Genomic DNA, 23,144 nt, shown 5'->3' with positions numbered 1-23,144 from the left:
CTAATCAACATGGTGACGTTTATTAGCCTTTTGAGCCAATCAGCTTCCTATTACACAGAGACAACCCTTCACCTCATATGTCCCAATCCTTCCTGTCACCAGGAAGTAAACATACATGCTCTCTCGACAATTTCTGTCAGTAAAGGTCTCTGCAGTTTAGTTTACACTTCAAAATGAGTAAAACAGTTGATACAGAAAACGAAACTAAGACCAAGGACAGCAAGGAAACCCCTGGGTCTGAAAATAAGAAGTCTTACTGCAAACTGGAAACTGTTACAAGTGAACGGTCACAGTAGTAAGTACTGTAGCCTTCATGCTCCGAAGCCAGCTTCTAGGACTGTATTTTCACTCGTTTCAGTGTTGTCATAGCTAACCTTGTCCCCAGGATCAATTGCAGAGAGAGAGAGAGAGAGAGAAAGAGAGAGAGAGAGAGAGACAGAGAGAGAGACAGAGAGAGAGAGAGACAGAGAGACAGAGAGACAGAGAGAGAGAGAGAGAGAGACAGAGAGAGAGAGAGAGAGAGAGACAGAGAGACAGAGAGAGAGAGAGAGAGAGAGAGAGACAGAGAGAGAGAGAGAGAGAGAGAGAGAGAGAGAGAGAGAGAGAGAGAGAGAGAGAGAGAGACAGCCGTCTGGTGGACTAACATGACATAGCCTACCAGTGTTTAATCTACGAGTATATAGATGTGTAATGTACTGTAAAGTTGTTATAATGCACGGCACTTAAAGCTACTATTGTTTTGCCCCGTTATGAGACCTCTCTTGCGTGTTCACACCATTTTCAACGGCATCATTCTTACCTCATAAGTCTCAGTGAATGAAAGCCAGAGAGCGCCAAAGAAGATACATTTCCATTTTGGACTATAAAGTTTTCTTATCTTATCTTACAGCTCTCCGGGGTTATCCATTCTGAAGAAGGCGATCTTACTGCAGTGTATCGTCTACATCTCTCTGCCTGTCATTCTCTGCCTGTTTCCATGGATACTAGGCCATGTTGTCTTTTCTCACTGGTGTACGTAGAGGGAGTTCAGTCTGACCCTTTTGAAAATCAACATGGTGTAAAAAAAAAATAATGAAATGACATCATTGAATATTGCCTCTGCCTATGCCGCACACCATATTGATTGTGTATATATAGCAAACTACTGTGTGTTCTGTAGTATTATTGCACGGAATGATCAGACAGGTAGGAACTGAATAAAGACTGATAACCTCCATTTTGTTTTGAAATCTGTTATCAGTAAGGATTCCGTACCTCGTGGACCTGGCCAGTCCAGCAGAGCTCTCCCTGAACCACACTCTAAACTTCTACCTCAGTCCAGAGGAGGGGATCTCACTGGGTGTATGGTAAGTCAGTGGATACGTCTCAAATAGGCACCCTATTCCCTACATAGTGCACTACTTTTGACCAGGGCCCATAGGGGCTCCCATTGTTGTTTTCACCAGTCAAGTGTTTTTCAATCATTGCAGACGGGTATAATACAAATCATTATCAAGAAGTTAGCCAGTTAATTTTGATAAACAATCCAAAATATCGACTGATTTTCAAACTAAACTTCAAAATGTGTTTTTGGTTGTTGAGTCAATTAGACCATGTCCATTTGAAGTTCTCTTTCTTTCTTTCTTTCTTTCTTTCTTTCTTTCTTTCTTTCTTTCTTTCTTTCTAACTTTCTTTCTTTCTTTCTAACTTTCTTTCTTTCTAACTTTCTTTCTTTCTTTCTTTCTTTCTTTCTGTCTTTCTTTCTAAAAAAAAAAGTTATTTCAGAATATTTAGGCAAGTTAACTATTTGATTCTACTTTCCAGAGGCAGTTTGGAACTCAGTAGTGAGTGTTGCAACCGAGGACAGGCGATTTTTACTCATTACGTGCTTCAGCACCCGGCGGGCCCATTCTGTGAGCTTATGTGGCCTACCACTTCCCGGCTGAGCCGTTGTTGCTCCTAAACATTTCCACTTTACAATAACAGCACTTAGTTGACCGGGGCAGCTCTAGCAGGGCAGAAATTTCACCGAGCTCTTCAGTAAGGCCATTCTACAGTACTGCCAATGTTTGTCTATGGAGATTGCATGGCTGTGTGCTCGATTTTATACACCTGTCAGCAGTGGATGTGGCTGAAATAGCCAAATGTTTAGGGGTGTCCACATACTTTTGTATATATTGTGTATGTGATTGTGTCTCAGTGCAATCAAGCTATGAAATTAATGTTATTTTCAAATACAATCTGTTTTTGGGCTCAAGTTGTGGTTACTTAAGTGTAAAAAGTAACTTAAGTAAGTAACTTCACTCTGCACTGTTTGTTTGCGCTGTCTGTGTCTCTTAGGCATACGGTTCCCGACAGCCAATGGGAGAAGGCCCAGGGGGCCGGCCCTGAGTGGTACAGTGAGACTCTGGGAGATGGTTCTCCTGTTATCATCTATCTCCACGGCAACGTGGGCTCCAGGTGGGTCTAGTGTTGGGGGTAGAGACCCTGTGTGTATCCTAAATGGATCCCTATTCCCTATATAGTGCACTACATTTGACCAGAGCCCTATGGGTGAGGGAGGTATGGGCCCTGGTCAAGAGTAATGCACTATATAGGGAATAGGGGGCCATTTGGGATGCACATCCTGGTAGACTCTCCTAATGAAGTCCAGTGGGTATTATTACATCATCAGGGCCATGTTCATTAGGGAACACCGTGGTAAAATGTTTTGGAAATAGAACATTAGTGTTCCTTTTGGAAAATAAGAACAGGTTCCCTGTTTCAGGATGTTTTCTTCCATGTTGTGCCTGATGAATACATCCCAGCAGTCACTTGTTTGATTCTTAGTTCCCGAGATTAAGGAAATCAGTGACATCCCTCGATTTTGTTCCACAGATATACCATAGTCATCCTAGTGTTGTTTCAATGAATGAGAAGGAGTTTTTTTGTTGTTGTTCTGTTTTATGTTTCTAAACTCTCAAACTGTTCTGTCATGTCCAAAGGGCCATAAACCACAGAGTGGAACTTGTGAAGGTACTGTATGTTGTTCTAGTCTGAAAAAAAAAATGGATTTTGGAGTATTGGGTTAAAATAAGGATGTCCTAACCAAGCCTGTCTATTTTCTAGATCCTAAGTGCAGCAGGGTATCATGTACTGTCACTGGACTACAGAGGTAAGCACAAATAACAATTAATATACACATATATTGTTATATTTCCCTGGCCGTTACAAAAACTCAGATGCGTCAAATAATCATGTAAGACGATTTGACATGTAAATAAAAATTAATTAATTTACGAATTCATTAATTCATTCGAAAATAGAACTTCATGTGGTTAACGTAGTGTTCCTCTCAAAGGTAAATATATTTAATATTTTGCAATTCATTTACATATTTTTTTTTTTTGCATCAGATTTGTTGTCATGGTAGCAGAGTGGAAATATCCTCTAGCCAGGGTGAAAGCAGCCATAGTGACATCATGAATCAAAGGGCTTCTTTGTCACCTTGTCGTCCCCCCCCCCCCCCCCCCCCACCCACCCACCCAGGTTATGGAGATTCCAGTGGGGAGCCCAGTGAGGTTGGGTTGACCTCTGACGCCCTCTATCTGTACCAGTGGGTAAAGACACGCAGCAGGACCAGCCAGATCAGTCTGTGGGGACATTCCCTGGGTACGGGGTGAGTGAGTGTCTTCCAGGCATTTTTGGGGTTTTGTTGTTGAAACATTTGGGCCCAATCTCAATCAATCAAATGTATTTATAAAGCCCTTCTTACATCAGCTGATGTCACAAAGTGCTGTACAGAAACCCAGCCTAAAACCCCCAAACAACAAGCAATGCAGGTGTAGAAGCATCTCAAATGGACCCCTAAGACACATTTGTGAAGCTCTGAGAGTATTTGACAGGTTTAACCTATCCGCTAGTATCTCCACCTTGCCCTCTGATAGGCTAGGTGGAAGTTTTCACCATGGGTTATACTGATCAAAATTCTCTTAAGATCCCCACAAGTGCAGAGGGTTTAAGGCTTATGGCGGGCAATTTGGGATTCACCCTGGGTTTCATTCTAGACTCTTTCCCCCAAAATGGAGATGTGTGAACTCTCTCCGCAGGGTGGCCACCAACGCTGCTGTAAAGATACAGGAACAGGGTGAGTTACTGCCACCGGCTCCAGACAGTTCCTACACCAATCAAATATGTTTGTAAATTCATGACAGGGAAAAGTGTGGAGAATCGGACATATAGTTTGTCAGTGGTGAAGAACAAAGTCAGAAGTCTTCAGATCCCTCAATAGTTTTCATAGTGAGCGGACTCTGATATAGGTTTAGTTAATTCAGTCATACCTCAATAGGTGGACCGTGGGCCGGACCCAGAATGAGGTCAATACCGTCAAAAAAAAACAAAAAAAAAAAACAACAGAAAATTAGGTTTAATGACAATATCGAACCGGACCTTCTAGGACATTTGAGCACTTCTGACCTAGTTCGTTTATCTACCTTCACAGCTACCATTGATTTTCGATTTCGACAATTTATTCATCTGATTTGGAAGTGCACTCAATTGTTATTTTCCCTGTTGTTTTCAACGTCAGTGACTGGTCTCGATAGCCTGCGTGCCAGTCTGTTTGCGCTGCCAACGTCAGTGACCGACCTCAACGTAATCTCAACATTCAGTATGCAGCCCGAGTTTATGCACGCGGCCACTGATAGAACCTCTATTAAAAACCATGACAACCCCTGTGTAGAGGTGCTGTCTGAGGGAGAATAAACTGTATAAAAGAAAGGAAGTCGCACTCTACACACGCTCCAAACTATTTAAAGTGATGCTCCGGAACTTTTTTGTATAATTTCAGCCAGTAGTTTTGATAGTGGTGCTCAAGAGCCAAACCGGGTCCCTGTTTTTTTTGTGTCCTAACGTCATTCCATTTCATATGTAGTTTTACATCCTGCTTTTTTGCAATTCGTATATTATACACACAGTACCAGTTTGGACAAACCTACTCATTCAAGGGTTTTTCTTTATTTTTTAAAACTATTTTCTACATTGTAGAATTATAGTGAAGACATCAAAACTATGAAATAACACATAAGGAATCATGTAGTAACCAAAAAATATTTTATATTTTGGATTATTCAAAGATGCCACCCTTTGCCTTGATGACAGCTTTGTAACATAAATCTGTGTTACAAATTTGTCGTGCTTTAAGATCCCGGACTGTATCTTTAAACATAACCTTTCAGCATGCAGTTCCATCTCCCGGACTGTGTCTTTAAACATAACCTTTCGGCATGCAGTTCAAGCATTCATTATGGAAGTCTAAAGAAGTCACTAATTGAACATAACATTAATAATGGATCTATGACAAAAAAAATTGTCTTGACATGTTTCCATGTTTGTCTTGACATGTTTCCATGTTTGTCTTGACATGTTTCCAGGTTTGTCTTGACATGTTTCCAGGTTTGTCTTGACATGTTTCCATGTTTGTCATGACATGTTTCCATGTTTGTCTTGACATGTTTCCAGGTTTGTCTTGACATGTTTCCATTTTTGTCTTGACATGTTTCCAGGTTTGTCTTGACATGTTTCCAGGTTTGTCTTGACATGTTTCCATGTTTGTCATGACATGTTTCCAGGTTTGTCTTGACATGTTTCCATGTTTGTCATGACATGTTTCCATGTTTGTCTTGACATGTTTCCATGTTTGTCTTGACATGTTTCCAGGTTTGTCTTGACATGTTTCCATGTTTGTCTGGACATGTTTGTCTTGACATGTTTCCATGTTTGTCTTGACAGGTTTCCATGTTTGTCTTGACATGTTTCCATGTTTGTCTTGACATGTTTGTCTTGACATGTTTGTCTTGACATGTTTCCAGGTTTGACTTGACATGTTTCCAGGGTTGTCTTGACATGTTTGTCTTGACATGTTTGTCTTGACATGTTTCTATGTTTGTCTTGACAGGTTTCCATGTTTGTCTTGACATGTTTCCAGGTTTGTCTTGACATGTTTCCAGGTTTGTCTTGACATGTTTCCATGTTTGTCTTGACATGTTTCCATGTTTGTCTTGACATGTTTCCATGTTCGTCTTGACATGTTTCCATGTTTGTCTTGACATGTTTGTCTTGACAGGTTTCCATGTTTGTCTTGACATGTTTCCAGGTTTGTCTTGACAGGTTTCCATGTTTGTCTTGACATGTTTCCATGTTTGTCATGACATGTTTGTCTTGACATGTTTCCATGTTTGTCTTGACATGTTTCCATGTTTGTCTTGACATGTTTGTCTTGACATGTTTCCATACTTGTCTTGACATGTTTCCATGGTTGTCATGACATGTTTGTCTTGACATGTTTCCATGTTTGTCATGACAGCAATGGAGTTGGCAAGAGAAAGAGCACGCGATCTGAGGGCCGTAACACAAGCCGATCTGGAGCCAAGCTATGCTGTCGATGGTGTGATCCTGGAGGCTCCGTACACCAATATGGAGGAGGAAGTAGCCAGCCATCCCCTTAGTGTGGTGAGGTCTCTCTCTCTCTCTTTCTCTCTCTCTCTCTGTCCCTCTCTCTCTGTCTCTCTCTCTGTCTCTCTCTCTCTCTGTCTCTCTCTCTCTCTCTCTGTCTCTCTCTCTCTGTCTCTCTGTCTCTCTCTCTCTCTCCCCTTCCCCTCTCTGCGGCCTTGTGTAACAGTGTGTTATTGCACTATGAAACCCAAAGGTGGCTTAATAAATTCCCCCGTTTCACAAGAATGATTCATCAATCCATCCATCTCCTTCCTGTATTTTTGACCCGTATTGCTCTACTCTAGGACTAGTTACGCTCAAGAGATTTCTGAACTGATATCGTTGTTCCCTTCTCTATTCAGATGTATCAGTGTCTTCCGGGTTTTCAGAGCGTTCTTCATCATGTCATGCGAAGCAACAACATGGTGTTCGCTAATGATGAAAAGTAAGTACGGCCTGTGTTAACATAACAACACAGGTAGAGGACGGCTGTGTCCCATAGTGCACTACTGTATAGTGCCGCACATTTTGACCTATAGGGCTCTGGTCAGAGGTAGTGCACTACTGTATAGTGCCTTACAGTGAAACGCTGAATACAACAGGTGTAGTAGACCTTACAGTGAAACGCTGAATACAACAGGTTTAGTAGACCTCACAGTGAAATGCTGAATACGACAGGTGTAGTAGACCTCACAGTGAAATGCTGAATACACCAGGTGTAGTAGACCTCACAGTGAAATGCTGAATACAACAGGTGTAGTAGACCTTACAGTGAAATGCTGAATACAACAGGTGTAGTAGACCTCACAGTGAAATGCTGAATACAACAGGTTTAGTAGACCTTACAGTGAAATGCTGAATTCAACAGGTGTAGTAGACCTTACAGTGAAATGCTGAATACAACAGGTGTAGTAGACCTTACAGTGAAATGCTGAATACAACAGGTGTAGTAGACCTCACAGTGAAATGCTGAATACAACAGGTGTAGTAGACCTTACAGTGAAATGCTGAATACAACAGGTTTAGTAGACCTTACAGTGAAATGCTGAATTCAACAGGTGTAGTAGACCTTACAGTGAAATGCTGAATACAACAGGTGTAGTAGACCTTACAGTGAAATGATGAATACAACAGGTGTAGTAGACCTCACAGTGAAATGCTGAATACAACAGGTGTAGTAGACCTCACAGTGAAATGCTGAATTCAACAGGTGTAGTAGACCTTACAGTGAAATGCTGAATACAACAGGTGTAGTAGACCTTACAGTGAAATGCTGAATACAACAGGTTTAGTAGACCTTACAGTGAAATGCTGAATTCAACAGGTGTAGTAGACCTTACAGTGAAATGCTGAATACAACAGGTGTAGTAGACCTTACAGTGAAATGATGAATACAACAGGTGTAGTAGACCTCACAGTGAAATGCTGAATACAACAGGTGTAGTAGACCTCACAGTGAAATGCTGAATACAACAGGTTTAGTAGACCTTAGAGTGAAATGCTGTACAACAGGTTTAGTAGACCTTACAGTGAAATGCTGAATTCAACAGGTGTAGTAGACCTTACAGTGAAATGATGAATACAACAGGTGTAGTAGACCTCACAGTGAAATGCTGAATACAACAGGTGTAGTAGACCTCACAGTGAAATGCTGAATACAACAGGTTTAGTAGACCTTAGAGTGAAATGCTGTACAACAGGTGTAGTAGACCTTACAGTGAAATGCTGTACAACAGGTGTAGGTTGACCTTACAGTGAAATGCTGAATACAACAGGTGTAGTAGACCTTACAGTGAAATGCTGAATACAACAGGTTTAGTAGACCTTACAGTGAAATGCTGAATACAACAGGTGTAGTAGACCTTACAGTGAAATGCTGAATACAACAGGTGTAGTAGACCTCACAGTGAAATACTGAATACAACAGGTGTAGTAGACCTTACAGTGAAATGCTGAATACAACAGGTGTAGTAGACCTCATAGTGAAATGCTGAATACAACAGGTGTAGTAGACCTTACAGTGAAATGCTGAATACAACAGGTGTAGTAGACCTCACAGTGAAATGCTGAATACAACAGGTGTAGTAGACCTTACAGTGAAATGCTGAGTACAACAGGTGTAGTAGACCTCACAGTGAAATGCTGAATACAACAGGTGTAGTAGACCTTACAGTGAAATGCTGAATACAACAGGTGTAGTAGACCTTACAGTGAAATGCTGAGTACAACAGGTGTAGTAGACCTCACAGTGAAATGTTGAATACAACAGGTGTAGTAGACCTTACAGTGAAATGCTGAATTCAACAGGTGTAGTAGACCTTACAGTGAAATGCTGAATACAACAGGTTTAGTAGACCTTACAGTGAAATGCTGAATTCAACAGGTGTAGTAGACCTTACAGTGAAATGCTGAATACAACAGGTGTAGTAGACCTTACAGTGAAATGATGAATACAACAGGTGTAGTAGACCTCACAGTGAAATGCTGAATACAACAGGTTTAGTAGACCTCACAGTGAAATGCTGAATTCAACAGGTGTAGTAGACCTTACAGTGAAATGCTGAATACAACAGGTGTAGTAGACCTTACAGTGAAATGCTGAATACAACAGGTGTAGTAGACCTCACAGTGAAATGCTGAATACAACAGGTGTAGTAGACCTTACAGTGAAATGCTGAATACAACAGGTTTAGTAGACCTTACAGTGAAATGCTGAATTCAACAGGTGTAGTAGACCTTACAGTGAAATGCTGAATACAACAGGTGTAGTAGACCTTACAGTGAAATGATGAATACAACAGGTGTAGTAGACCTCACAGTGAAATGCTGAATACAACAGGTGTAGTAGACCTCACAGTGAAATGCTGAATACAACAGGTTTAGTAGACCTTAGAGTGAAATGCTGTACAACAGGTTTAGTAGACCTTACAGTGAAATGCTGAATTCAACAGGTGTAGTAGACCTTACAGTGAAATGCTGAATACAACAGGTGTAGTAGACCTTACAGTGAAATGCTGAATACAACAGGTGTAGTAGACCTCACAGTGAAATGCTGAATACAACAGGTGTAGTAGACCTTACAGTGAAATGCTGAATACAACAGGTTTAGTAGACCTTACAGTGAAATGCTGAATTCAACAGGTGTAGTAGACCTTACAGTGAAATGCTGAATACAACAGGTGTAGTAGACCTTACAGTGAAATGATGAATACAACAGGTGTAGTAGACCTCACAGTGAAATGCTGAATACAACAGGTTTAGTAGACCTCACAGTGAAATGCTGAATTCAACAGGTGTAGTAGACCTTACAGTGAAATGCTGAATACAACAGGTTTAGTAGACCTTAGAGTGAAATGCTGTACAACAGGTGTAGTAGACCTTACAGTGAAATGCTGTACAACAGGTGTAGGTTGACCTTACAGTGAAATGCTGAATACAACAGGTGTAGTAGACCTTACAGTGAAATGCTGAATACAACAGGTTTAGTAGACCTTACAGTGAAATGCTGAATACAACAGGTGTAGTAGACCTTACAGTGAAATGCTGAATACAACAGGTGTAGTAGACCTCACAGTGAAATACTGAATACAACAGGTGTAGTAGACCTTACAGTGAAATGCTGAATACAACAGGTGTAGTAGACCTCATAGTGAAATGCTGAATACAACAGGTGTAGTAGACCTTACAGTGAAATGCTGAATACAACAGGTGTAGTAGACCTCACAGTGAAATGCTGAATACAACAGGTGTAGTAGACCTTACAGTGAAATGCTGAGTACAACAGGTGTAGTAGACCTCACAGTGAAATGCTGAATACAACAGGTGTAGTAGACCTGACAGTGAAATGCTGAATACAACAGGTGTAGTAGACCTGACAGTGAAATACTTAGGAGCTTAAACCAACAATGCAGAGTTAAAAGTAAGAAAAATATTTGCTAAATAAAAAAGGAAATAGTAACACAAAAACAATAACGAGGCTATAAACAAGGAGTACCTGTTTCAATCAGTCAATGTGCAGGGCTACCAGGTAGTAACATGGCTATATACAAGGAGTACCAGTACTGAGTCAATGTGCAGGGGTACCAGGTAGTAACATGGCTATATACAGGGTACCAGTACTGAGTCAATGTGCAGGGGTACCAGGTAGTAACATGGCTATATACAAGGAGTACCAGTACTGAGTCAATGTGCAGGGGTACCAGGTAATATCATGGCTATATACAGGGTAACAGTACTGAGTCAATGTGCAGGGCTACCAGGTAGTTGAGGTAATATGTGGGTAGGGGTACCAGGTAGTTGAGGTAATATGTGGGTAGGGGTACCAGGTAGGTTAGGTAACATGTGGGTAGGGGTACCAGGTAGTTGAGGTAATATGTGGGTAGGGGTACCAAGTAGGTTAGGTAATATGTGGGTAGAGGTACTAGGTGGGTTAGGTAATATGTGGGTAGGGATTAGAGTGAAAGCATCTACTGTACGTGTGGCGTCATTATGCATGTGTGTTTTGTGTGTGTTAGTGTATGTAGTATGTGTGTGTGTGTGTGTGTGTGTGTGTTGGAGTGCCAGTGTAGTATGTGTGAGTGTGTGGGTAGAGTCTAGTGGGTGTACATAGAGCCAATGGGTGTGTGGGTAGAGTCCAGTGGGTGTACATAGAGCCAATGGGTGTGTGGGTAGAGTCCAGTGGGTGTACATAAAGCCAATGGGTGTGTGGGTAGAATCTAGTGGGTGTGTGGGTAGAGACCAGTGGGTAGAGTCCAGTGGGTGTACATGGAGCCAATGGGTGTGTGGGTAGAGTCTAGTGGGTGTACATAGAGCCAATGGGTGTGTGGGTAGAGTCCAGTGGGTAGAGACCAGTGGGTGTACATAGAGACCAGTGGGTGTGTGGGTGGAGTCCAATGGGTGTGTGGGTAGAGACCAGTGGGTGTGTGGGTAGAGACCAGAGGGTGGAGTCCAATGGGTGTGTGGGTAGAGACCAGTGGGTGTGTGGGTAGAGACCAGTGGGTGTGTGGGTAGTTCCAGTGGGTGTGTGGGTAGAGACCCGTGGGTGTGTTGGTAGAGACCAGTGGGTGTGTGGGTAGAGACCAGTGGGTGTGTGGGTAGAGTCCAGTGGGTGTACATAGAGCCAATGGGTGTGTGGGTAGAGTCTAGTGGGTGTGTGGGTAGAGACCAGTGGGTAGAGACCAGTGGGTGTGTGGGTAGAGACCAGTGGGTAGAGAACAGTGGGTGTGTGGGTAGAGACCAGTGAGTAGAGACCAGTGAGTAGAGACCAGTGGGTGTGTGGGTAGAGACCAGTGGGTAGAGACCAGTGGGTGTGTGGGTAGAGACCAGTGGGTAGAGAACAGTGGGTGTGTGGGTAGAGACCAGTGATTAGAGACCAGTGATTAGAGACCAGTGAGTAGAGACCAGTGAGTAGAGACCAGTGAGTAGAGACCAGTGAGTAGAGACCAGTGAGTAGAGACCAGTGATTAGAGACCAGTGAGTAGAGACCAGTGATTAGAGACCAGTGAGTAGAGACCAGTGAGTAGAGACCAGTGGGTAGAGACCAGTGGGTAGAGACCAGTGGGTAGAGACCAATGGGTGTGTGGTTGGAGTCCAGTGGGTGTGTGGGTAGAGACCAGTGGGTGTGTGGGTAGAGACCAGTGGGTGTGTGGGTAGAGACCAGTGGGTAGAGACCAGTGGGTGTGTGGGTAGAGACCAGTGGGTGTGTGGGTAGAGACCAGTGGGTAGAGACCAGTGGGTAGAGACCAGTGAGTAGAGACCAGTGGGTGTGTGGGTAGAGACCAGTGGGTGTGTGGGTAGAGACCAGTGGGTAGAGACCAGTGGGTAGAGACCAGTGAGTAGAGACCAGTGGGTGTGTGGGTAGAGACCAGTGGGTGTGTGGGTAGAGACCAGTGGGTGTGTGGGTAGAGACCAGTGGGTGTGTGGGTAGAGACCAGTGGGTAGAGACCAGTGGGTAGAGACCAGTGGGTGTGTGGGTAGAGACCAGTGGGTAGAGACCAGTGATTAGAGACCAGTGATTAGAGACCAGTGATTAGAGACCAGTGAGTAGAGACCAGTGAGTAGAGACCAGTGATTAGAGACCAGTGAGTAGAGACCAGTGAGTAGAGACCAGTGGGTAGAGACCAATGGGTGTGTGGTTGGAGTCCAGTGGGTGTGTGGGTAGAGACCAGTGGGTGTGTGGGTAGAGACCAGTGGGTGTGTGGGTAGAGACCAGTGGGTAGAGACCAGTGGGTGTGTGGGTAGAGACCAGTGGGTGTGTGGGTAGAGACCAGTGGGTAGAGACCAGTGGGTAGAGACCAGTGAGTAGAGACCAGTGGGTGTGTGGGTAGAGACCAGTGGGTGTGTGGGTAGAGACCAGTGGGTGTGTGGGTAGAGACCAGTGGGTAGAGACCAGTGAGTAGAGACCAGTGGGTGTGTGGGTAGAGACCAGTGGGTGTGTGGGTAGAGACCAGTGGGTGTGTGGGTAGAGACCAGTGGGTAGAGACCAGATGGTAGAGACCAGATGGTAGAGACCAGTGAGTTGAGACCAGTGGGTGTGTGGGTAGAGACCAGTGAGTGTGTGGGTAGAGACCAGTGGGTGTGTGGGTAGAGACCAGTGGGTGTGTGGGTAGAGACCAGTGGGTAGAGACCAGTGGGTGTGTGAGTAGAGACCAGTGGGTGTGTGGGTAGAGACCAGTGGGTAGAGACCAGTGGGTGTGTGGGTAGAGACCAGTGGGTGTGTGGGTAGAGACCAGTGGGTGTGTGGGTAGAGACCAGTGGGTGTGTGGGTAGAGACCAGTGGGTAGAGACCAGTGGGTGTGTGGGTAGAGACCAGTGGGTGTGTGGGTAGAGACCAGTGGGTGTGTGAGTAGAGACCAGTGGGTGTGTGGGTAGAGACCAGTGGGTAGAGACCAGTGGGTGTGTGGGTAGAGACCAGTGGGTGTGTGGGTAGAGACCAGTGGGTAGAGACCAGTGAGTTGAGACCAGTGGGTGTGTGGGTAGAGACCAGTGGGTGTGTGGGTAGAGACCAGTGGGTGTGTGGGTAGAGACCAGTGGGTAGAGACCAGTGGGTGTGTGGGTAGAGACCAGTGGGTAGAGACCAGTGAGTAGAGACCAGTGGGTGTGTGGGTAGAGACCAGTGGGTGTGTGGGTAGAGACCAGTGGGTGTGTGGGTAGAGACCAGTGGGTAGAGACCAGTGAGTGTGTGGGTAGAGACCAGTGGGTAGAGACCAGTGAGTAGAGACCAGTGAGTAGAGACCAGTGGGTGTGTGGGTAGAGACCAGTGGGTAGAGACCAGTGATTAGAGACCAGTGAGTAGAGACCAGTGATTAGAGACCAGTGATTAGAGACCAGTGAGTAGAGACCAGTGATTTGAGACCAGTGATTAGAGACCAGTGATTAGAGACCAGTGAGTAGAGACCAGTGATTAGAGACCAGTGAGTAGAGACCAGTGATTAGAGACGAGTGAGTAGAGACCAGTGAGTAGAGACCAGTGATTAGAGACCAGTGGGTAGAGACCAATGGGTGTGTGGGTGGAGTCCAGTGGGTGTGTGGGTAGAGACCAGTGGGTGTGTGGGTAGAGACCAGTGGGTGTGTGGGTAGAGACCAGTGAGTGTGTGGGTAGAGACCAATGAGTGTGTGGGTAGAGACCAATGAGTGTGTGGGTAGAGACCAGTGGGTGTGTGGGTAGAGACCAGTGGGTAGAGACCAGTGGGTGTGTGGGTAGAGACCAGTGAGTGTGTGGGTAGAGACCAGTGGGTGTGTGGGTAGAGACCAGTGGGTGTGTGGGTAGAGACCAGTGGGTGTGTGGGTAGAGACCAGTGGGTGTGTGGGTAGAGACCAGTGGGTGTGTGGGTAGAGACCAGTGGGTGTGTGGGTAGAGACCAGTGGGTGTGTGGGTAGAGACCAGTGGGTAGAGACCAGTGGGTGTGTGGGTAGAGACCAGTGGGTGTGTGGGTAGAGACCAGTGGGTGTGTGGGTAGAGACCAGTGGGTGTGTGGGTAGAGACCAGTGGGTGTGTGGGTAGAGACCAGTGGGTGTGTGGGTAGAGACCAGTGAGTGTGTGGGTAGAGACCAGTGGGTGTGTGGGTAGAGACCAGTGGGTGTGTGGGTAGAGACCAGTGGGTGTGTGGGTAGAGACCAGTGGGTGTGTTGGTAGAGACCAGTGGGTGTGTGGGTAGAGACCAGTAGGTGTGTGGGTAGAGACCATTGGGTGTGTGGGTAGAGACCAGTGGGTGTGTGGGTAGAGACCAGTGGGTGTGTGGGTAGAGACCAGTGGGTGTGTGGGTAGAGACCAGTGGGTGTGTGGGTAGATAAATAATAAAAGGGGAGTGTATGTAAATAGTCCAGGTAGCCATTTGAGGCTCCAGAGTTGCGCTGCGGTCTAAAGCATTGCATCTCAGTGTTAGAGGCATCACTACAGGCCCTGGTTCGATCCCGGGCTGTATCACAACCAGGCCGTGATCGGGAGTCCCATAGGGTGGCTCACAATTGGCCCAGCGTCGTCCGGGTTACGGGAGGGTTTGGCCCAGGGTAGGCCGTCATTGTAAATAAGAATTTGTTCTTAACTGACTTGCCTGGTTAAATAAGAAATAAAAGATGAACTGTTCATCAGTACTATGGGTTTGGGGGGGTAGAAGCTGTTCAGGTGCCTTTTGGTCCCAGACTTGGCGCTCCGGCACCGCTTGCCGCGCGGAAGCAAAGAGAACAGTCTGTGACTTGGGCGGCTGGAGTCTGATACTTTTTAGGACCTTCCTCTTTGATTTTATTTAACTTGGCAAGTCCTCTAACAGCGCCTGGGTACAGAGATCCTGGAAGGCAAGGATTTTGGCCCCCAGTGATATACTGGGCTGTACACACTTACCCTCTGTATCGCCTTGCGGTCGGGTGGCGAGCAGTTGCCATACCAGGCGGTGATGCAACCGATCAGAATGCTCTCAATGGTGCAGCCGTGTAACTTTTAGAGGATCTGAGGTCCCATGTCGAATATTTATTAGCTTCCAGAATGGGAAGAGGCGTTGTCATGCCGTCTTCATGACTGTGTTGATTGATGTGTGTGGACCATGATAGATCCTTAGTGATGTGGACAGGGAGGAACTTGAAACTCTCGACCCGCTCCACTACAGCCCCGTCGATGTGAATGGGAGTGTGCTCGGCTCTCCGTACCCTGTAGTCTACGATCACAATAGGGTGCCATTTGGAATGCAGCCCATCTCTGGTAGCTGGAATCCTCTAATCTCGTACTGTAGCTAGACTCCTCTAATCTTGTATTGTAGCTAGAAGCCTCTAATCTCGTATTGTAGCTAGAATCCTCTAATCTCGCACTGTAGCTAGAATCCTCTAATCTCGTACTCTAGCTAGAATCCTCTAATCTCGTACTGTAGCTAGACTCATCTAATCTCGTACTGTAGCTAGAATCTTCTAATCTCGTACTGTAGCTAGAATTCTCTAATCTCGTACTGTAGCTAGAATCCTCTAATCTCGTATTGTAGCTAGACTCCTCTAATCTCGTACTGTAGCTAGAATCTTCTAATCTCGTACTGTAGCTAGACTCCTCTAATCTCGTACTGTAGCTAGACTCCTCTAATCTTGTAATGTAGCTAGACTCCTCTAATCTCGTACCCTAGCTAGAATCCTCTAATCTCGTACCGTAGCTAGAATCCTCTTATCTTGTACTGTAGCTAGACTCCTCTAATCTCACACTGTAGCTAGAATCCTCTAATCTCGTACCCTAGCTAGAATCCTCTAATCTCGCACTGTAGCTAGAATCCTCTAATCTCGTACTGTAGCTAGAATCCTCTAATCTCGCACTGTAGCTAGAATCCTCTAATCTCATATCGTAGCTAGAATCCTCTAATCTCGCACCGTAGCTAGAATCCTCTAATCTCGTACCGTAGCTAGAATCCTCTAATCTCACACTGTAGCTAGAATCATCTAATCTCGTACCGTAGCTAGAATCCTCTAATCTCACACTGTAGCTAGAATCATCTAATCTCGTACTGTAGCTAGAATCCTCTAATCTCGCACTGTAGCTAGAATCCTCTAATCTCGTACTGTAGCTAGAATCCTCTAATCTCGCACTGTAGCTAGAATCCTCTAATCTCGTACTGTAGCTAGACTCCTCTAATCTCGTACTGTAGCTAGAATCCTCTAATCTCGTACTGTAGCTAGAATCCTCTAATCTCGCACTGTAGCTAGAATCCTCTAATCTCGTACTGTAGCTAGACTCCTCTAATCTCGTACTGTAGTTAGACTCCTCTAATCTCGTACTGTAGCTAGACTCCTCTAATCTCGTACCGTAGCTAGAATCCTCTAATCTCGTACCGTAGCTAGACTCTGACGTTGGGTTATTGTGTTTGCTTTCTGCAGTTTAAAGACCTTGACCACTCGTATCCTTTTCCTACACGCTGAGGATGACAATGTGGTTCCTTTTTACATGAGCCAGAAGGTACGTAACATACTGATCTTAAAGACATTTAGTGATTTAGGGTTGTTAAATCCAACCCATACATTGATCTGTGCACTGTTACTATACTATAGTAGAATGAGCTAGAATGTATGTATGTGTGTGTGTGTGTGTGTGTGTGTCTTCCCAGCTGTACCAGATTGCACTTCAAGCCCGTAGACAACGGTATGCAGAGGACCAGGTGCACATGGTATCCTACAGTGGATCCTTAGGATACTCACACAACTACATCTATTTGGATCCCAACCTGGCCAGTGTGGTTGGGTAAGTTATATAGTCATGACGCCAACCTGGCCAGTGTGGTTGGGTAAGTTATATATTCATCATGCCAACCTGGCCAGTGTGGTTGGGTAAGTTATATAGTCATGACTCCAACCTGGCCAGTGTGGTTGGGTAAGTTATATAGACATCACTCCAACCTGGCCAGTGTGGTTGGGTAAGTTATATAGTCATGACTCCAACCTGGCCAGTGTTGTTGGGTAAGTTATATAGTCATGACTCCAACCTGGCCAGTGTTGTTGGGTAAGTTATATAGTCATGACTCCAACCTGGCCAGTGTGGTTGGGTAAGTTATATAGCCATCACTCCAACCTGGCCAGTGTTGTTAAGTTATATAGCCATCACTCCAAACTGGCCAGTGTGGTTGGGTAAGTTATATATAAGTTATCTTTGCCGATAATGGACACTACTTGCGTTGTTCTAATTTTAAAGTACAAAATACAAGGGCTGGCTTGCGTCCCAAATGGCGCCCAAGTCACTGAGTGGACAAAACTTTAGGAACACCTGCTCTTTCCATGACATAGACTGACCAGGTGAATCCAGCTGGTGAATAAAGCTATGATCCCTTATTGATGTCACTTGTAAAATCAACTTCAAATCAGTGTAGAATGAAGGGGAGGAGACGGGTTAAAGAAGGATTTTTAAGCCTCGAGACAAGGATTGTTGTCGTGTGCCATTTGGAGGGTGAATGGGCAAGACAAAATATTTACTCTTAAGTGCCTTTGAACGGGGTGTGGTAGTAGGTGTCAGCCGCACTGGTTTGAGTTTGTCAAGCACTGCAACACTGCTGGGTTCCCCCGTGTGTATCCAGAATGGTCCACCACCCAAAGGACATCCAGCCGACTGGACACAACTGTGGGAAGCATTGGAGTCAACATGGACCAGCATCCCTGTGGAACGCTATCGACACCTTGTAGTGTCCATGACCTGACGAACTGAGGTCATTCTGAGGACAAAAAGGAGGTACAACTCAATATTAGGAAGGTGTTCCTAATGTTTTGTCCACTCAGTGTAATAGTGCACTACTTTTAACACAAGCCCTATGGACCCAGGTCCAAAGTAGTGCACTATACAAGGCACCATTTGGATTCTCAACACAAGTTGTTTATATGAAATTAACAAGGATGGGGTCAAGTTTTGTACTTCCGGCGCCGACAGAGATGGCCGCCTCGCTTCGCGTTCCTAGGAAACTATGCAGTTTTTTGTTTTTTTACGTGTTATTTCTTACATTAGTACCCCAGGTCATCTTAGGTTTCATTACATACAGTCGAGAAGAACTACTGAATATAAGATCAGCATCAACTCACCATCAGTACGACCAAGAATATGTTTTTCGCGACGCGGATCCTGTGTTCTGCCTTACAAACAGGACAACGGAGTGGATCCTATGCAGCGACCCAAAAAAACGACTCCGAAAGAGAGGGAAACGAGGCGGTCTTCTGGTCAGACTCCGGAGACGGGCACAGCGCGCACCACTCCCTAGCATTCTTCTTGCCAATGTCCAGTCTCTTGACAACAAGGTTGATGAAATCCGAGCAAGGGTAGCATTCCAGAGGGACATCAGAGACTGTAACGTTCTTTGCTTCACGGAAACGTGGCTTACTGGAGAGACGCAATCCGAAGCGGTGCAGCCAACAGGTTTCTCCACGCATCGCGCAGACAGGAAAAAACATCTTTCTGGTAAAAAGAGGGGCGGGGGCGTATGCCTTATGACTAACGTGACATGGTGCGATGAAAGAAACATACAGGAACTCAAATCCTTCTGTTCACCTGATTTAGAATTCCTCACAATCAAATGTAGACCGCATTATCTACCAAGAGAATTCTCTTCGATTATAATCACAGCCGTATATATCCCCCCCCAAGCAGACACATCGATGGCTCTGAACGAACTTTATTTAACTCTCTGCAAACTGGAAACAATTTATCCGGAGGCTGCATTCATTGTAGCTGGGGATTTTAACAAGGCTAATCTGAAAACAAGACTCCCCAAATTTTATCAGCATATCGATTGCGCAACCAGGGGAGGAAAGACCTTGGACCATTGTTACTCTAACTTCCGCGACGCATATAAGGCCCTGCCCCGCCCCCCTTTCGGAAAAGCTGACCACGACTCCATTTTGTTGATCCCTGCCTACAGACAGAAACTAAAACAAGAGGCTCCCACGCTGAGGTCTGTCCAACGCTGGTCCGACCAAGCTGACTCCACACTCCAAGACTGCTTCCATCACGTGGACTGGGAGATGTTTCGTATTGCGTCAGATAACAACATTGACGAATACGCTGATTCGGTGTGCGAGTTCATTAGAACGTGCGTTGAAGATGTCGTTCCCATAGCAACGATTAAAACATTCCCTAACCAGAAACCGTGGATTGATGGCAGCATTCGTGTGAAACTGAAAGCGCGAACCACTGCTTTTAATCAGGGCAAGGTGTCTGGTAACATGACCGAATACAAACAGTGCAGCTATTCCCTCCGCAAGGCTATCAAACAAGCTAAGCGCCAGTACAGAGACAAAGTAGAATCTCAATTCAACGGCTCAGACACAAGAGGCATGTGGCAGGGTCTACAGTCAATCACGGACTACAGGAAGAAACCCAGCCCAGTCACGGACCAGGATGTCTTGCTCCCAGGCAGACTAAATAACTTTTTTGCCCGCTTTGAGGACAATACAGTGCCACTGACACGGCCTGCAACGAAAACATGCGGTCTCTCCTTCACTGCAGCCGAGGTGAGTAAGACATTTAAACGTGTTAACCCTCGCAAGGCTGCAGGCCCAGATGGCATCCCCAGCCGCGCCCTCAGAGCATGCGCAGACCAGCTGGCCGGTGTGTTTACGGACATATTCAATCAATCCCTATACCAGTCTGCTGTTCCCACATGCTTCAAGAGGGCCACCATTGTTCCTGTTCCCAAGAAAGCTAAGGTAACTGAGCTAAATGACTACCGCCCCGTAGCACTCACATCCGTCATCATGAAGTGCTTTGAGAGACTAGTCAAGGACCATATCACCTCCACCCTACCTGACACCCTAGACCCACTCCAATTTGCTTACCGCCCAAATAGGTCCATAGACGATGCAATCTCAACCACACTGCACACTGCCCTAACCCATCTGGACAAGAGGAATACCTATGTGAGAATGCTGTTCATCGACTACAGCTCGGCATTCAACACCATAGTACCCTCCAAGCTCGTCATCAAGCTCGAGACCCTGGGTCTCGACCCCGCCCTGTGCAACTGGGTACTGGACTTCCTGACGGGCCGCCCCCAGGTGGTGAGGGTAGGCAACAACATCTCCTCCCCGCTGATCCTCAACACTGGGGCCCCACAAGGTTGCGTTCTGAGCCCTCTCCTGTACTCCCTGTTCACCCACGACTGCGTGGCCACGCACGCCTCCAACTCAATCATCAAGTTTGCGGACGACACAACAGTGGTAGGCTTGATTACCAACAACGATGAGACGGCCTACAGGGAGGAGGTGAGGGCCCTCGGAGTGTGGTGTCAGGAAAACAACCTCACACTCAACGTCAACAAAACTAAGGAGATGATTGTGGACTTCAGGAAACAGCAGAGGGAACACCCCCCTATCCACATCGATGGAACAGTAGTGGAGAGGGTAGCAAGTTTTAAGTTCCTCGGCATACACATCACAGACAAACTGAATTGGTCCACTCACACAGACAGCATCGTGAAGAAGGCGCAGCAGCGCCTCTTCAACCTCAGGAGGCTGAAGAAATTCGGCTTGTCACCAAAAGCACTCACAAACTTCTACAGATGCACAATCGAGAGCATCCTGGCGGGCTGTATCACCGCCTGGTATGGCAACTGCACCGCCCTCAACCGTAAGGCTCTCCAGAGGGTAGTGAGGTCTGCACAACGCATCACCGGGGGCAAACTACCTGCCCTCCAGGACACCTACACCACCCGATGTCACAGGAAGGCCATAAAGATCATCAAGGACATCAACCACCCGAGCCACTGCCTGTTCACCACGCTATCATCCAGAAGGCGAGGTCAGTACAGGTGCATCAAAGCTGGGACCGAGAGACTGAAAAACAGCTTCTATCTCAAGGCCATCAGACTGTTAAACAGCCACCACTAACACTGAGTGGCTGCTGCCAACACACTGACACTGACTCAACTCCAGCCACTTTAATAATGGGAATTGATGGGAAATGATGTAAATATATCACTAGCCACTTTAAACAATGCTACCTTATATAAATGTTACTTACCCTACATTATTCATCTCATACGCATACGTATATACTGTACTCTATATCATCGACGGTATCCTTATGTAATACATGTATCACTAGCCACTTTATACTATACTATGCCACTTTGTTTACATACTCATCTCATTTGTACATACTGTACCCGATACCATCTACTGTATCTTGCCTATGCTGCTCTGTACCATCACTCATTCATATATCCTTATGTACATATTCTTTATCCCCTTACACTGTGTACAAGACAGTAGTTTTGGAATTGTTAGTTAGATTACTTGTTATTACTGCATTGTCGGAACTAGAAGCACAAGCATTTCGCTACACTCGCATTAACATCTGCTAACCATGTGTATGTGACAAATAAAATTTGATTTGATTTGATTTGATTTTGATTTGATTTGAAGTTCAGAATAAGGGATAGTCACTGTCTTGAAAATGATTTGGGTTTCCATGTGCTTTTCTCCGCAGGCGGTTTCTACAAAGCAAGAATAACAACATTGATAGACCGATAGTCCGGTGAGTCGGCGACATTTTAGAGGAAGAGCTGCCTACTAAACCCCCCCCCCCAGAAAGGAACAATTACACATACAGTATTGCCTGTTCATGGTCTTTGCGAGATCCTTGTTCCTCACTCAAAAACTTTCACAAGGGCCGCGTCCATGTTTCTAGTGTCATTTTGTGTATTGCACTAGTCTCTCATAGTTGTCAGTGACTGTATGAATTATATTACAATTAAAAACTTTCAACAACATTAAAAAGACATCCGATCAAACACAAATATATTTATTTTGATGCAACACAGAACATTGGGGAAAAAAACAAGGGTCATTAATAATGGAAAATATTCAACCCTCGCTATATAGTATGAGACAGTTTTGCTAAGTATGGACCACTCACTGGTAGCTGGCTAACGGGCAGTTTCCCCAAATGGCACCCCTGTTCACTTTACAGTGCACTACTTTCGACCAAGGCCAATAGCAGTCCGGTCAACAGTAGTGCACTATATAGTGGACAGGCTGCCATTTGACCTTGTATTTAGAAGGTGGATTCAGAAATGCTGAGGAAAATTTGATAATTTCGTTTGTTTATTCTGAAGGTATGTAGCAGACTGTTTGTTTATTCTGAAGGTATGTAGCACTGTTGTTTATTCTGAAGGTATGTAGCAGACTGTTTGTTTATTCTGAAGGTATGTAGCAGACTGTTTGTTTATTCTGAAGGTGTGTAGCAGACTGTTGTTTATTCTGAAGGTATGTAGCAGACTGTTGCTTGTTTATTCTGAAGGTATGTAGCAGACTGTTTGTTTATTCTGAAGGTATGTAGCAGACTGTTTGTTTATTCTGAAGGTATGTAGCAGACTGTTTGTTTATTCTGAAGGTATGTAGCAGACTGTTGTTTATTCTGAAGGTATGTAGCAGACTGTTTGTTTATTCTGAAGGTATGTAGCAGACTGTTGTTTATTCTGAAGGTATGTAGCAGACTGTTGTTTATTCTGAAGGTATGTAGCAGACTGTTGTTTATTCTGAAGGTATGTAGCAGACTGTTGTTTATTCTGAAGGTATGTAGCAGACTGTTTATTCTGAAGGTATGTAGCAGACTGTTGTTTATTCTGAAGGTATGTAGCAGACTGTTGTTTATTCTGAAGGTATGTAGCAGACTGTTGTTTATTCTGAAGGTATGTAGCAGACTGTTGTTTATTCTGAAGGTACGTAGCAGACTGTTGTTTGTGGATTCTGAA

At 45.1% G+C, this 23,144-nt stretch overlaps 1 protein-coding gene across 1 annotated transcript; it reads left to right on the top strand.

Annotated features, from left to right (window-relative positions):
* Window positions 1-75: 75 nt before the first annotated feature.
* On the top strand, window positions 76-22,179 carry LOC139375444 (lysophosphatidylserine lipase ABHD12-like). The gene is made up of 13 exons (XM_071117234.1): window positions 76-295; window positions 890-1,011; window positions 1,241-1,346; window positions 2,320-2,439; window positions 2,964-2,994; window positions 3,088-3,133; window positions 3,508-3,637; window positions 4,068-4,105; window positions 6,323-6,468; window positions 6,813-6,895; window positions 16,795-16,873; window positions 17,022-17,155; window positions 21,878-22,179. The coding sequence occupies exons 1-13, from the start codon at window positions 174-176 to the stop codon at window positions 21,927-21,929; spliced, it is 1,209 nt and encodes a 402-aa protein (XP_070973335.1). The 5' UTR covers window positions 76-173; the 3' UTR covers window positions 21,930-22,179.
* Window positions 22,180-23,144: the final 965 nt, after the last annotated feature.

The sequence above is a fragment of the Oncorhynchus clarkii genome, chromosome 19 (assembly GCF_045791955.1).
Source record: "Oncorhynchus clarkii lewisi isolate Uvic-CL-2024 chromosome 19, UVic_Ocla_1.0, whole genome shotgun sequence".
In the NCBI taxonomy this organism is placed as follows: domain Eukaryota; kingdom Metazoa; phylum Chordata; class Actinopteri; order Salmoniformes; family Salmonidae; genus Oncorhynchus; species Oncorhynchus clarkii.
This window is presented reverse-complemented; position numbering and strand designations above follow the sequence as displayed.